At 39.3% G+C, this 14,437-nt stretch overlaps 1 protein-coding gene across 1 annotated transcript; it reads right to left on the reverse strand.

Annotated features, from left to right (window-relative positions):
* Positions 1 to 12,554: 12,554 nt before the first annotated feature.
* On the reverse strand, positions 12,555 to 13,517 carry LOC143402131 (olfactory receptor 2B8-like). The gene has a single exon (XM_076859581.1). The coding sequence runs from the start codon at positions 13,515 to 13,517 to the stop codon at positions 12,555 to 12,557; it is 963 nt and encodes a 320-aa protein (XP_076715696.1).
* Between the last annotated feature and the right edge of the window lie 920 nt (positions 13,518 to 14,437).

The raw sequence follows: 14,437 nt of genomic DNA on the forward strand, positions 1-14,437 counted from the left end.
TTGAGAGTTTGCTTATAATATGTGTTGAGGTAGTTGTCAGATCAGGTGGGGCAGGCAGTGGCCAAAGGAGGCAGATTTAAAAGGGCCACTCAACAGGCTTTATTGAGATATCAGTCCGGGTGGAACTCAATCAGACCCACAGAGGGGACAGGAGAAGGGTCTGAGAAGAAACCACATGGAAGCTTGACAGGAGTGGACTTTTATGAGGCTTAGAGCAGAAAGGGAAGGGCTTGGGACAGGAAAAGGTGTTTCTAGGGTCCCTTGCCACCTTGGAGTTGGTCAGGGGAGTTGGATGAACTTCAGGATTGGCCAGAGGGGTCCTGCTGATTGAAAGGCATTAGTCAGGAGATCTGGCTGATTGACAGGCAGTTCCGCTGGCATCTGATTGATGTTCTTTTCAGGTGCGGGCTGCTTTGTTCTAAGTTGCCACTAAGTTGCCACCACAGACCTAACATTCCAGCCTTTTTGGTGATATAGGGCGGCAAATTTCGTCTGGCTACTTCCAGGTTGTTTAGGGGCATCATAGGAGGGAGTGGTTTGGGTGTAGGTTTGGTGGGAAGGCGACTGTAGGGGTGTAGGAGCATCTGGTTGTAGGTCACTCTGGCAATTTCACTCACGTGCTTTTGAGCGAACCTGAGGAGGCAGGGAGCAATCATTAATAGAAGCCCTATTACTAAAATAGGAGTGAGAATGGGAGTCAGCCACGCAATGAGGGTTGAATTTTGCCAGCCTGGCCAGGGGTCATTTGATGGTTGTTGTTTAAGTCTTTCACTCAAAGGACAGAGGGTGTCAACATTCTCTTTGACCAATCCAGTTTCATTGATATAAAAGCAGCATTCTTCTTTCAGGAACAGAAAGGTTCCTCCTTTATTTGCTGTGAGGAGATCTAGAGCTCAATGGTTCTGCAATGAGACTTGGGCAAGAGATGTTATTTGCCTTTGTAGGGAAAAGAGAGAAGTGGCTGATGCCTCTACTGCTTCTTGAAGTTGTTTTTCAAGCTTTTGAGTAGTGGTTACTGCATAACCAAGTCCTCCTGCCCCGAGTCCAGAGGCCGCGAGGCAGGAGGCCAGGGAGAGTCCATCTACTACTGGTAGAAAGACAGCCCTTCTTGTCCTGGAAAGGGAGGTAGAAACAAGCCATGTTAACTCAGCCTCACTGTACAGAGTTAATTAGGGGACCAAGGTGGAAGGAACAGAAAAAGCAAACTGCATGTTGAGACTTAGATTTTTTGTTAGGGTACCATTGCACCAGAAAAAGAACTCAGGTGGAGCAAAGGTTAAGGAAGAAATTCAAACAATCTGGTCACAGGGTGCAGAACCTGAGGAAGTGTAGCAGCAAGAGAAATTCCCTAATGAGTTATGAAAAAGAGGTACTTGCTCAAAGGCTTGAGAGGTGGGTCCTTGGGGTCTAGTTGAGGTATTGAGAAGAAAATCAATGGAAATTGCAGTTAATGGAGTAGGATCCAAACCTGCACAGAGGAAACAGTCTGAAATGTTATTCACTTTGGACAAATTGAGAAGCTGAAGGCCCTGATGTATTTGGGCCATCCATGAGAAAGGGTCAGCTTTAGGATAGGCAATTGCATCCAGCTGGTGTTGGAGTTCCTTCTCTTGCTCCTGGATGGTTATGTGAATTTGAGGGAGCACTTGTATATAAGTTCTCCATATTCTGATAGAGGCTGAGGGGTGTTTGGCAAAACCCCATGAATAAAATTTACCATCAATACCAGAGGCCCATCTTGGGTTCCATGGGTCCCAAATAGTTAATTTAGTGTATGCTTGATTCTCATAGCAAGGCTTATCTAATAATTGTCTCTTGCATGAATTATAAGGGCACCCGCCATAGGTGTCAGGCCAGCACTTACAAGATTCCTCAGTTTGGTCTGATGTGAAGCATAACATTGCTGAACATAAGTGGGATGAGGTGGCCCAGTTGAATCCAGTAACAATAAGGGTGATGGCCCGATTACAGCCAGTGAAAGGGCAATCGCCTTGACCCATAAACTGAGAGTGGGTGGTGTCATCCTGTTGCCATGTCGCTTGGATGTAGAAGAGTCATCTGTGGGTTGGGATAGAAGCTTGAGAGAAATTAATGATTAGTAAAAGAAGGAGAGGGTTGGCGAGAAATCTTGAGTTTGGTGGACCCTAGAATGGAAATATGAGTGTATGGGGGTCAGTGGGGGATGGGGAGCCTCCAAATGATGTTGAGGCCTTTGGAAACTAGTTGAACAACCTGAGAAGAGAGGATTGGACCATTGTCTGACTGGATGAAGACAGGAAGTCCAAATCTGGAAATGATCTGCTCAATGAGAATGGAGGCAATGGTGTCAGCAGTTTCCCTGGATGTAGGGAAGGCTTCTATCCAACTGTAAGAGAGTGCTATCCCCAAATCACAAACAGTTAAATCTTATGCCAAGGCCTGACCAAAGAAGTAGGGACTGTCCCTGAAGCCTTGGGATAGGCCTGTTCATGCCAGCAGTTGAGACCTAAAGGATGTAGGGTCTTCCCATATGAAGGCAAAGAAATCTGGATGGAGGGGAACTGTAAAGAAGGCAGCTTTAAGATGCAGGACAGTAAAGTGAATGGTCAAAGAAAGATATGAGTAAGAAAACTGTGAGGGTTGGGAACCACTGTGTGGATGGGAATAACTGCCTCATTAATTAGGCAGAGTTCCTGGACTAAGTGATAGGCTCCTGAGGGTTTGCGTACCAGAAATATGGGATTGTTGCAGGGAGAGTCTTAGGGATCCAATGGAAATTTAGTTTGGGGTTTCAGCTGGATATGGACTGGCTTGTGGTGGGAAACTCTGACTGGCATGGAGATGTCCCAGATCTGGGGATTGACTAGGTCAGGGAGCAATGGCACAGTAGGTACTGGTGGGTTATTAGAGAGGGTAAGAATTAAAGAAAGAAGGAGATGGGTGGTAGTATTCTTGGGGTGTAGTTGGAGGGTGGGTCCTAGTAATTGGAGAACATCTCTGCCTAGAAGAGGAACTGGACAAGATGGAATGACCAGAAGGATGGGTGAATGGGTGTCCCTCCAGGGCACAGGCCAGCTTTACAGTTTGGTTTGGGGAGGAGGGTTTGTCATCAATCCCTATAACTGAGACCTGGGAAGGAAACAGAGGCCTAGAGTGGGCAGGCAAGACAGAATATGTAGCCCCCATGTCCACAAGGAAGCTTTTGGACTTACCCGCTGCCTGGAGCATTACCTTGGGCTCTGCAAGAGTGATGGGGGTCTTTGAGTCTGGGCTTCTTCAGTCTTCTGTGAACCCCAAAAGTTCAGGAGAAGTGACAGCCTGACTGGTCATACCCCTGTGTAGAGGCACCGAGGAAGGGCCAGCCATGGGGCAGTCAATCTTCCAATGTCCTATCTGCTTACAGGTGGGGAATGGCCTGGAAGGAGGCTGTGGGTTTGGGCATTGGCGAACCCAGTGTCCTTCGCATCCACATTTGAGACAAGCCTCTGGTGGAGAGGAATGCTGGTTTCCCTCTGAAACTTTTGCTGGAGACGTGGGCCTCAGGGCTGCTGCCAAGGCCTGGATTTGGGGTGTTACCTTTTTCTACAATGGAGCCTGCTTTAAAGACCTTTTTCACCAGATCTCAGATAGGGGTCTGAGGGCCCTCCTTAGCTCATTTGAGCTTTTTCTAACATCATGAGCCAATTGAGTAATGAAATGGGTTGCTAACACTGTAGCCCTGGTGGGAGACTCAAGATCCAGCTTAGTATATTTGATGAGAGCCTCTGTAAGGCGGGTTGAGAAATAAGGCTGGATTTTAATCAGGATTCTGGGTAATTTTCCTCAGTTTATTGAAGTTAACTACCTTATTAGAAACTGCTTGCATGCCTGCTATAAGATATTGGACCATGCAAGCACAGTGACGGCGACCTTGTTGGCCATCTTGATAGTCCCAGTTAGGTTCGGTTAGGGGAACAGCTGCTTCACCTCTGGGGAGAGTCATATCTGTTAAGTGAATTTGATCAGCATGATCTTGAACAGCCTGCTGAATGTGGGCTCGCTCATCTGGGGTCAGAGTAGAGGACAGAACAATATAGATGTCATGCCAGGTAAGATCATTGGTCTGGGAGAGATATCGGAATTCCTTAATATAAGCAGAAGAGTCAGCAGAGAAGGACCCAAGATGTTTTTCAATCTGGGAAAGATCTTGAAGCGAAAAATGGGATGTGCACTTAAACTATCCCTTCAGCACCAGCTACTTCCCTGAGAGGACAAAGAAACTGTGGGTTATCTGATAAGAGGGATCAGTGGACTGGGTGTGGGCACTGAAGGGAGAGGGGTGAATGGGTGGAGGTGATCATGGCTGTAGGAGAGGAGGAAGAGGAGCCAGGTGGAGGGGAGGGAGAAGGGTGGTATCAATGGAAGAGGTGGGTGGAGAAATCAAGGTAGCAGGAGAGGAAGAAGAGAGTGGGGGAGGTGGAGAGGGAAGTGTCTTATCAGTAGAAGAGGTGAGCAGAGTGGGGGAGGAGGCTCGGAGGGATCCGCAGATCCCATCCACTGCAGCAAGGTGGGATCCATTCTGCCTACCTGTTGGAACCAGGGCAGCAGAGGGAGGCATGCATCGGGAGCCAGTGAGGTATGGAGGAAGGGCGCACGCGTCTGGTGGCCAGGCAGGGCTGTAGGTAACAGCTGCAGAGCTGGCAGCAGGGAGGGGGAGGGGATGAGGTACCTCTGGGAGGGAGAGCAGACAGGAGAGGAGCAAAGAACAGAGAGAAAGTCACAGAGAGATGGTCGGGAGCAGAGAGCAGAGGGCAGGATGGGAGTGATTCTCAAAAAGCCTGAAAGTTGTTTCCCACTTCTCTGTCTGGCGACAGAAATTGTACAATTCAGTGAGGGTTTAAAATCAACAGTTCCTTCTGGGGGCCATTGTGACCCATTGTCTCAGTGCAGTAAAATACAAGGCAGTTCTTGAATGAACCCTAACTTGGCAAAATTTGAATTATCTGCATTTCCCATGACCTTCCGACACCCTCGTGGGTGAGTGGTTGCAGAAGAAGGCATCCCAAATTCTGTCTGCACTCACCTATGGACAGATATGGGCCAGGGAGGAGGTGGAGGCATCCCTACAGCCTCCACGGACCCCAGCAGTTAGCCAACCTGGTGGGGGGGGGCGCTCTCAGGAGGACTGGGACATCTCCACAGTCCCTGGAGCCCTGAACAGAATGGGCAGGGCCTATGGCATGCATGTGACTTACAGATAGACCCCTTGGACAGACAAAAAGGGTATGGAAGGTCAGGGGAAAGGAGGAACTTACCTCACTCCTTTAGGCCAGGTTGAAGGGAGAGGGAAAGAGCTGCTTAGAAATTTCCTGGTTCGTTTTAAGGGGGGAAGGGATGGGCTTCAATCCCCTGAGGGAGAAGCCCAAAGATCCCTTCCCAGGTATTGGCACCAAGATGTCAGATCAGGCGGGGCAGGCAGTGGCCAAAGGAGGCAGATTTAAAAGGGCCACTCAACAGGCTTTATTGAGATATCAGTCCAGGGTGGAACTCCATCAGACCCTCAAAGGGGACAGAAGAAGGGTCTGAGAAAAAACCGCATGGAAGCTCGACAGGAGTGGACTTTTATGGGGCTTAGAGCAGGAAGGGAAGGGCTTGGGACAGGAAAAGGTGTTTCTAGGGTCCCTTGCCCCCTTGGAGTTGGTCAGGGGAGTTGGCTGAACTCCAGGATTGGCCAGTGGGTCCTGCTGATTGACAGGCATTAGTCAGGAGATCTGGCTGATTGACAGGCATTTCCACTGCCATCTGATTGATGTTCTGCTTTATTCTAAGTTGCCACAACAGACCTAACAGTAGTCTTATTTAGACTGATTCTAACTGGAGACATTTGAACTTCCTATGCTTAGATACTTACATCTTTCTCCAAGTTTGGGAAGTTGTCTACTATTGTTTGTTTAAATAAACTTTCTGCCCCATATGTGTCTTTTCTTCTTTCTGAATTTCTATGACTCCAAAATGTTCTTGGACACTTTCCCATGAATTTCATAAACTTTCTTCATTCACTTTCATTCTTTATTTTCTCCTCCATCTTGGAGTACATGGAGTCTTTCTTCTCCTGTTGATATTTCCATTCCATTTTTAGTTTAGTTTGTTGTATTGTTCAGTGTAAAGTCAAGCAGCAGCGACCAAAAGGAGGAAGATTTATAAAGGCTGCTGGAGGGACCCTCAGACTAACAGGGTGGGTCTGAGGAGAGGGCATTGGGGCTCCACTGGAATGGAATTTTTATTGGGCTTACGGCAGAAAGGGAGGGCTTGGGATAGGAAAAATTGTTTTTAGAATCCCTTGTCTTATTGAGGTTGGTGGGGGGAGCTGGCTAAGATCCAGGATTGGTCAGGAAACCCAGATGATTGATAGGGGGTTCTGTCAGCACCTGATTGATGTTTCTCTCACTGTCACAAGTTGCTTAGAGCTTTGTTCCTTAGCCAGCTCCATCAACCTGACCTTCAGCTCCAGGATTTCTGTGTGATTTTTAAAAATTATTTAAAACTGTTCTAAATTTCTTGCACTAGAAATTATTTTCTAATTTTGTTGATTTGTTTCTTTGTATTTTCTTGAAATTTGCTAAGCTTTTTAAAAATGATTATTTTTAATTCTTTGTAGATAGTTCATGCATTTCTTTTCCTTTAAGATTAGTCTCTGGTCCTTTATTTTATCTACTTGCTGATGTTATACTTGACTGATTGCATCAATGTCTGCATGTTGGAATAAGTAGGTACTTCTTTCAGACTTTATAGATTATATTAGTCTGAAAAAGATCTTCAATAAAAAGCCTGTCCAAAGATTCTGGGCAGGCAATCTGGCTTGGTTCTGAAGCATAGGGCTTTTGACCCTTTCAGTGGTGCAGACTAGAAATTAAATCTGACTTGAAGGTTTGAAGCCTGGGGCTACAAAGCCCCACCTAACCTTAGGGTGGATCTAAAGGCTCACTCTGTGGACATAGAGATGGAGTCTTCTGTGGGAAGCCATTCTCACAAGTGTTTGGGTACTTCCCTGACTGGGTGTGAGGTGTTCAGGCCAAGCTGTGTCAGAACCTATCCCCACACTTTAAGTGGGAGAGCCCATCCTTGTGGGGGTATGACTGACCATTGACCCTGAGAACAATCACTGACCCTGACCTTGGAATGTTGTCCCCCTTAACCTTCATTGTATGGAATTTTCCCCTGAATTTCTTGTTCCCCAATAAAAGGCCACTCTCTGGCGTGCCCTTCCTCTCTCCTGCTAGTTTCTTGTTTAAACCTCGCCAACCCACCAGGTGGCTCCAGGCAGGAGCTGGGGAGGGCCATCTCAGACCTTTTCAAAAAAAAGGTAAATTGAGCTTATGTGTATTTATTTTGCTCTCACTAGTTAACTTCTATGCTTAGGACCTCTAGTATGAAGCTACTGTGCTGGTCACACAGCAGAGTCTTCTCATTTCTGAGTTTTTCTTCACAGTCTAATGTTAGATTTCTAGATAAAGTCTTTTGCTTAATTTCCTCTCTTTTACCCAATCACAGCATGTATCTCTTTGCAGTATGTTGTCTGAATTGGGCAAAGGGTGATGTGGGTAATGTAAAATTGCCCTTCTACCTTAATATGGTCAACTATTGTTTAACTATATAAGAAATTGCCACGATGTTTTAAAATTGACTATAACATTTTCACTTCATTATACATAATATTTCCAGTTGTTCCACATTCTTGCCAATATTTAATAATGTAACAATTTTTTTTTAATTTAATCATGCTAATTGATATGAAGTGGTATCTCATGCTTTAATTTGTATTTCTTTGATTTCTTATGATACTGCTTTCACTTTAAATGCACTTAATATTTTGTGAGCATTTTACATTTACAGAAAAGTCATGGTGATATTACAGAGACATATATCTTTTCCCTAGTTTATTCTAATGTTAGCATCTAACATTGGCATTTTACAGTAGTCACAACTAAAACTTATATAGCAGACTAAGTTAGATTATTATTACTAAACTACAGATGGATGTCTATATGTGGATCAGGTTATCTACATATTAGGGCCATTTTACTTCTTCCTTTCCTATAGGTCTGTAGGTCTTTACCCATAAACATATAGATCTGTCAGTTATAAATATTTTATATTATTTTTCTGTTGTATTTCACTGCCTACAATGTCCAAAATAAGTTTAAACAAAAATGGTGAAATCAGGTCTTTTTGCCTTGTTGCTAATTTTATGAAGAAAGCATTGAGTATTTCATCATTGATAATGATTTTAGGAGCAGATTTTCTATTAATGTACTTAACCATGTTGAGGAAATTTATTTCTAGTTTGTTGAGATTTTTTCATGAAAAAATGTTAAATTTTGATAAATCACAGGATTTATGTTTTTTATTATGTTAATTAGATGAACTGTGTCATTTAGGCACAGATGTTAAACCAAACTTGCTTTCTAATAATAAAACCACATATGATTGATGTATTATATTTTTATTTGTTTTTGGATTTGATTTATTAACATCCTGTATAGATTTGAGTCTATGATCATCAGAGGTATTGGTCTGTAGTTCTATTTACTTTTTCTTATGTTGTCTTTGTTTTTTCTTTAATCAGAGTAATGCTGACCTCATGAGATTAGGCCTATGAGATCTGACCTCATCTTAGTGACAGAAGTAATAGTGAGTTCCTCACTCTTTCAACACACCAATATGTTTTATCTTTAGTGCATTAGCAGTGTAGGACTTCCTCACCTGGAATCAACTTCTTCCCATTTGTGAATTCACACCTTAAATTTGGGTTTATTATGAATACTGCTAATATGAACATTTTAACCCATGTATTTTAGTGCAAATAACTTGGAGTAGAATTACTGAGTGATTATATATATATATATATATATATATATATATATATATATATATATATATATTCTTTAGTTAGTGCTCTGCCTTACAGTTTCTAATGTTGATGGTAACCAACTTAGATACCATGTAAAAGAAATCTATGTGCTCACACGCTCATCAACACTTGGAATTACCAGTCTGTTTAATTTAGGTACTTTGGTTAATAGTAAAAAATTCGGGGTCTAATAATTATTTATATAACACTAATGTGGTTGAATGTCTTTTTGTGTATTGACTGTCAGTTTTAATGTGATTTTTTTTTGTAAGTACGTCTTCAAGAACTTAACATCTACTTTCAGTTAGGATTTTATGTTTTTTCCCCTTGATTTTTAGGGTGTTATTTATCCCATTCTGTATCAGCCTTTGATATTATAAATATTGTAAACATATTTTTACACCATATGGTTTGCTTTTTCATTTTCTTAATGTCTTGTGATTAGCAGAAATTTCTGATGTTAATAAAGTCCACATTACATGTCAGTTCCTTCTACATGTTATTTATGCATTATCAGAAAACAACTTTGTCAACCCCAATATCATGATGATATTTTCTAATGTTTTTGTTTGTTTGTTTTGCTATCTACATGTATATCCATAATCATATGATAATTTTTTTGTACCAGGAGTTGAACCCAAGAGTGCTTTACCATGGAGCCACATACCCCCCCTTTTTTTATATATTATTTAGAGTTGCTTAGGGCCTTGGTAAATTGCTGAGGCTGGCTTTGAACTCCTGATCTTGTGCCTCAGCCTCCTGAGTTGCTGAGATTACAGGTGTGTGCCAGGTGATAATTTCTGAGAGATAAGTGTCAATATTGATTTTATATGTTTAAGCAATTTACAAAGTATTATTTATTTTATTAAAATACTACATTTTCCACAGTTTTTTTTCGACATTGTGATTTTAAAAAAATAGACCCATGTTGTTCTTTTTATTTTGTTTCATTATTTTCTATGATTAGCAGATTATACCCAAATAGAATGTCTTATTGTTACCTTGAACTATGTAATTATCTTATTTACAAAATAAAAGGTAAACACTATGACCATTTCAATATATTTAGTAAAAGTCTTTGGAAAAATGCCATTTCAACCTAATTGTCTCATTATTTTGTGAATAGTTAAAATTTGTGCTATACATACATGTTAGGATACTATTAAACCCTGTTAAAAGATGAAATTCTACAATTGTGACATGAGCCTCTGGGATGTAAAGTTAAACAAGAAAGACCAGTTCTTTATAATCTCATTCTATGTGAAATCTAAAAAAGTTGAATTAATGCAAGTGGAGAGTAGAATAATATTTATCAGTGGCTGGGTAATGGGTGTGGTACATAGTACAGTGGGAAAGATTTTGTTTGTCTAAAGATACAAAAATTCAAAATGCTTATTGCACATAGTGGTTATGATAGTTAAGAATATACTGTACACTTGAAAATTGCTTAGAGAGTATGTTTTAAATTTTCTCAATATACACATATGATAAATGTGTGGTAATATATATGTCAATTAGCTTAATTTTATTATTCCACAATGAACACATATATCAAACATCACATTTATACCATAAATATATACATTTTTTATCAACTAAAGATAAATATATGTTAAAGAGTAAAAAAAAATGTTTAAATTAAAATACATGTAGCATACTAACAATAGAGGGAACTTCCTTAATCTGATAAAGGGAACCACTTATATCTAATAACAGAAAAATCTTGAAAACAAAAATTTTAATGGAAAATTCCTAGAGTTATAATTATCATATATTACCAAGAAATGGCACCAAAAGTTCATGGTCTGTGCATGCACTTGTGATATTTAAAATTTCACTCCATGCTTCTGATACACAGGAAAATCACAGTGGATGCCGAATCAGAATAGTCACTGTCTAGTAGCACTCGTTTTTCTGTATTGGTTTAATATCAGTTCTCCAAATTGATTGAACTCTCCATTTGTTTTTAGTTCTGTCTATCCAATAACTCAGCTACCAGTTTAATATTAATATTAAGTAACTCCTTTCACTTGAACATCAACTTTTATTTTAAGAAAAATGAAATACAGAATATATAAGTGTATTTTAAAAGTTTAAATATGATTACCAAATCTATTATCTATTTCATTAAATACAAAACACCACATTTGTAGAAATTCTTGTGAAAAGACAGATAATAAAATTTTTCCTTGGAAATGATTGGGACTAGGATTTTTGTACTATTGGAAACCTGAGTTTTCAATCCCTTTATATCTTCCCTAAATTATAGATACACAAGTAGTATGCAAATATATTGTTAGAAAAAACAATAGCATTTTTATTTTCATAATATTAAAATTTGTGAGGGTTGAATTGAGAAAGAAGAGCTGATTATGTACATATTACTTGAAAAATGATATAAATTTCATCATGTCTTCAAGCTGCTCATATTCTATATTTTGTGAGAGGAATGAGCTACATATCCACTGCCCAGAAATATCTGGAAAGGGTGTGTATATCACATTCATAAAATGATCTATTGCATTACAATCTTTGAGAGTGGATGCTCTTTTCCACTTTTTCTATTATAACCTCACCAAGATGAACATTCAGTCTGTTTTGCCCCACTATTTCCTATGTGTACACAAGAACCTGTAAATGAAGATAATAAAGTGATACAAATGTAATGAAATACATTGCTAGTAGGAATGTTCTTTTAGATATTTGGACCATTTTCAGAGTGCATACAGGAGACTCTTAATTGTGTCAAGTCCAAACACCTTTATCAAAATACAGACCATTCATCCACCAACAAATACATGGAGTTCTTAAATGAGGTATTAAGAATATCTGCCCCATGTACAGGAAAAAACTCAGAAGTTATTGGATTTCTTGCCATTAAGTTTGGAGAAAAAATTTTATTATTCCATATCAATTTGGTCTGCTGAGAATAGCTATGATAATGCTGATCAAAATGCTTGAACACCAAGAATAAAATACACACTCATTTGGCAGCAAAATGTCTCTCAGATCAGTAGGTCATTGCTGAAATATGTACGTGTACATGTGTTCTCCGTGTTTTAACCATAAAGAAAAACTTCTGTAAACTGAGGTATAGTGTTATAGACATATACTACAAAAGCTGCCAGATATATGAAAAAAAAAAAGAGTTGGAAGCATTGTACAGAGTTATTGTGTGTTTGCCCTTCTTTTTTCCAGAACAATCTAGATGACCACAGCATCCACTTTACTCACAGAGAATGTCATCTTAAAGTTGATTAAAATGAAATTAGATATAAAAATTTGTGCTTCCAATAATCTAAAAATATACAAAGAGAAAATGAAATTTCAGCTTGATTATCGGTATATTACATTGTGGCCTAATTTAGTCATTTCAAGCAATCATCTTCATGATTTTTTAAAAAGTCTCAGGATTACTACCTTCTCCAGTAGTCTTAATGTGTTGCGGGATAAGAAGTCATATGCTTATTAATTGAAAAATTTACCATAAAACACAACATATACTTACCAGAATATGGCATCTAACATTTGTGAATATTCATTATTTTTTATAGCCCTAATATCTGAGAGAAAATATTCATTCAGATATCATCAACCACCATTTGGAGTGGTGGTATGAATGATAGCAATTAACAGTAGGTATTGTGGAAGTGTGTAGTGCGAATTATGAGAAGACTATATTCTCCTAAGCCATGTTCCACCCTTGCTCTTGTTCTCTCCCAAGTAGCTTGTTTATTGCTCTCTTAACATCCTTATTTCTCAAGGTGTAGATAAGGGGATTGAGCATTGGAGTTATGAGTCCATAGAAGAGTGCAAGAAGCTTGCCCTTCAATTTGGCTGAGTTACTCTTGGGTGCCATATATGCATAACCACTAATGGCAGAGCCATAGAACATGATGACCACCAGAAGATGAGACCCACATGTGTTGAAGGCCTTCTTTTGACCTTCAGAAGACTGAATCCTTACTACTGCTCTGAAAATGTTGATGTAAGAGAAAAGAATTAATCCAACAGGAATAACCTTTATGATGATCACAGCTGCATACATCTCCACTTCATTGATCCATGTATCCACACATGATAATTGAAGCATGGCAGGTACCTCACAGAAGAAACTCTCTACTTGATATTGGCCACAGCGAGGTAATAAGAAAGTCAACACTGTTTGCACCAAGGAGTTGCTGAAACCTGTTATCCAAGCCACTGTTGCTAGTTGTTGGCATAGCCGAGAATGCATGATAACTGTGTAGTGGAGAGGCTGGCAGATAGCTACATATCGATCAAAGGCCATTACTGAGAGAAGTAAACATTCACTAGATCCTAGACCTAGGAAGATGAAAAGTTGAGCTATACATCCCACGTAGCTGATGCTTCTTATGTGACTGTGTATATTTATCAGCATCTGGGGGACTGTGGAAGTTGTATAGCAGAGGTCCAAAAAGGAGAGATTAGCCAGAAAGAAATACATGGGGGTGTGGAGTCTGGGGTCAAAGCGGGACAAGAAAATGATAACTGAATTTCCAAGAAGGGTCAATATATAGAAGATAGAGATGATCACAAAAAGAAATACTTCTAGTTTGGGCCATTCAGAGAAACCTACTAGAACAAAGCCACTGAGATGATGGAAAGTGTTGTTGAATCTTCTCATTGCTATGGCACTACTTGCTGGAAACATCAAGGGTAGAATTTTGAGATCCTGTTTATTATGTGCTTAGAACTTAAAGTTCGCTTGTGAATCTGCATGCAACAGAAAAACTGGAAAGGGGATGTTGAGACAAATAAAATCATTAATGTATTTCCTTTCATTATCTCAGTAAGAAAAATAGCATCCACAGTTAAGTATATCTATATTTTAGCAACTGCATTTAATCCATGATTTTTCATATTTAAAGAGGTTTTACAAAAATACACATAGTATAGATGTATTACAAGATATTTGTTATAAAAGATATTGGAAAGATTGAAGAAAGTTGAAAATTCATGGGAGCTTCATTAAGTCTATTCAATATGTTTTCTAATGTTTTTCCTTTTAATTCAATTTATTTTCTTCTGACTTTTGAATGGTTTTGTGTTATGGAAGATGAAAATTACTGTCCATCAAAGGCACTATCAATGAAAGCAAATTATCCTCCCTTATTACTGTAGTTATCCTTTCTGCTTACTGTAATTAAATTTATATGGGTAAAACTTCAAGGATGCGAGGCAATATACTCATGAAATTAATTTGATGATATTTAGCCAAGAGATAATTAAATTAGTAGGAGTAAACATGTCTAAGTCTAATAGCACAAAATGTTTCACTTACTTTGCTTAGGTAAAAAAAGCACATCTATATTTAAAAGAAATAATATATTTATATCAAATAACAAAAACTACAAATGCAATGGTGATTTCCATAGGTTGTATCAGTATTACATGCTTAGCCATACTTCCAAGTAGAAAAATTCTAAAACTAGGCTCTTTTGAAATTAAGCTTAATTGCCATATAATTTTCTGTTTTCTGTGAAGTATGCTTACATAATAGATTTTCCATAGGAAAGTGGAAAAGTTCTGAATAATGTATTTAAA

This window comes from Callospermophilus lateralis, chromosome 6 (assembly GCF_048772815.1).
Source record: "Callospermophilus lateralis isolate mCalLat2 chromosome 6, mCalLat2.hap1, whole genome shotgun sequence".
Taxonomy (NCBI): Eukaryota; Metazoa; Chordata; class Mammalia; order Rodentia; family Sciuridae; genus Callospermophilus; species Callospermophilus lateralis.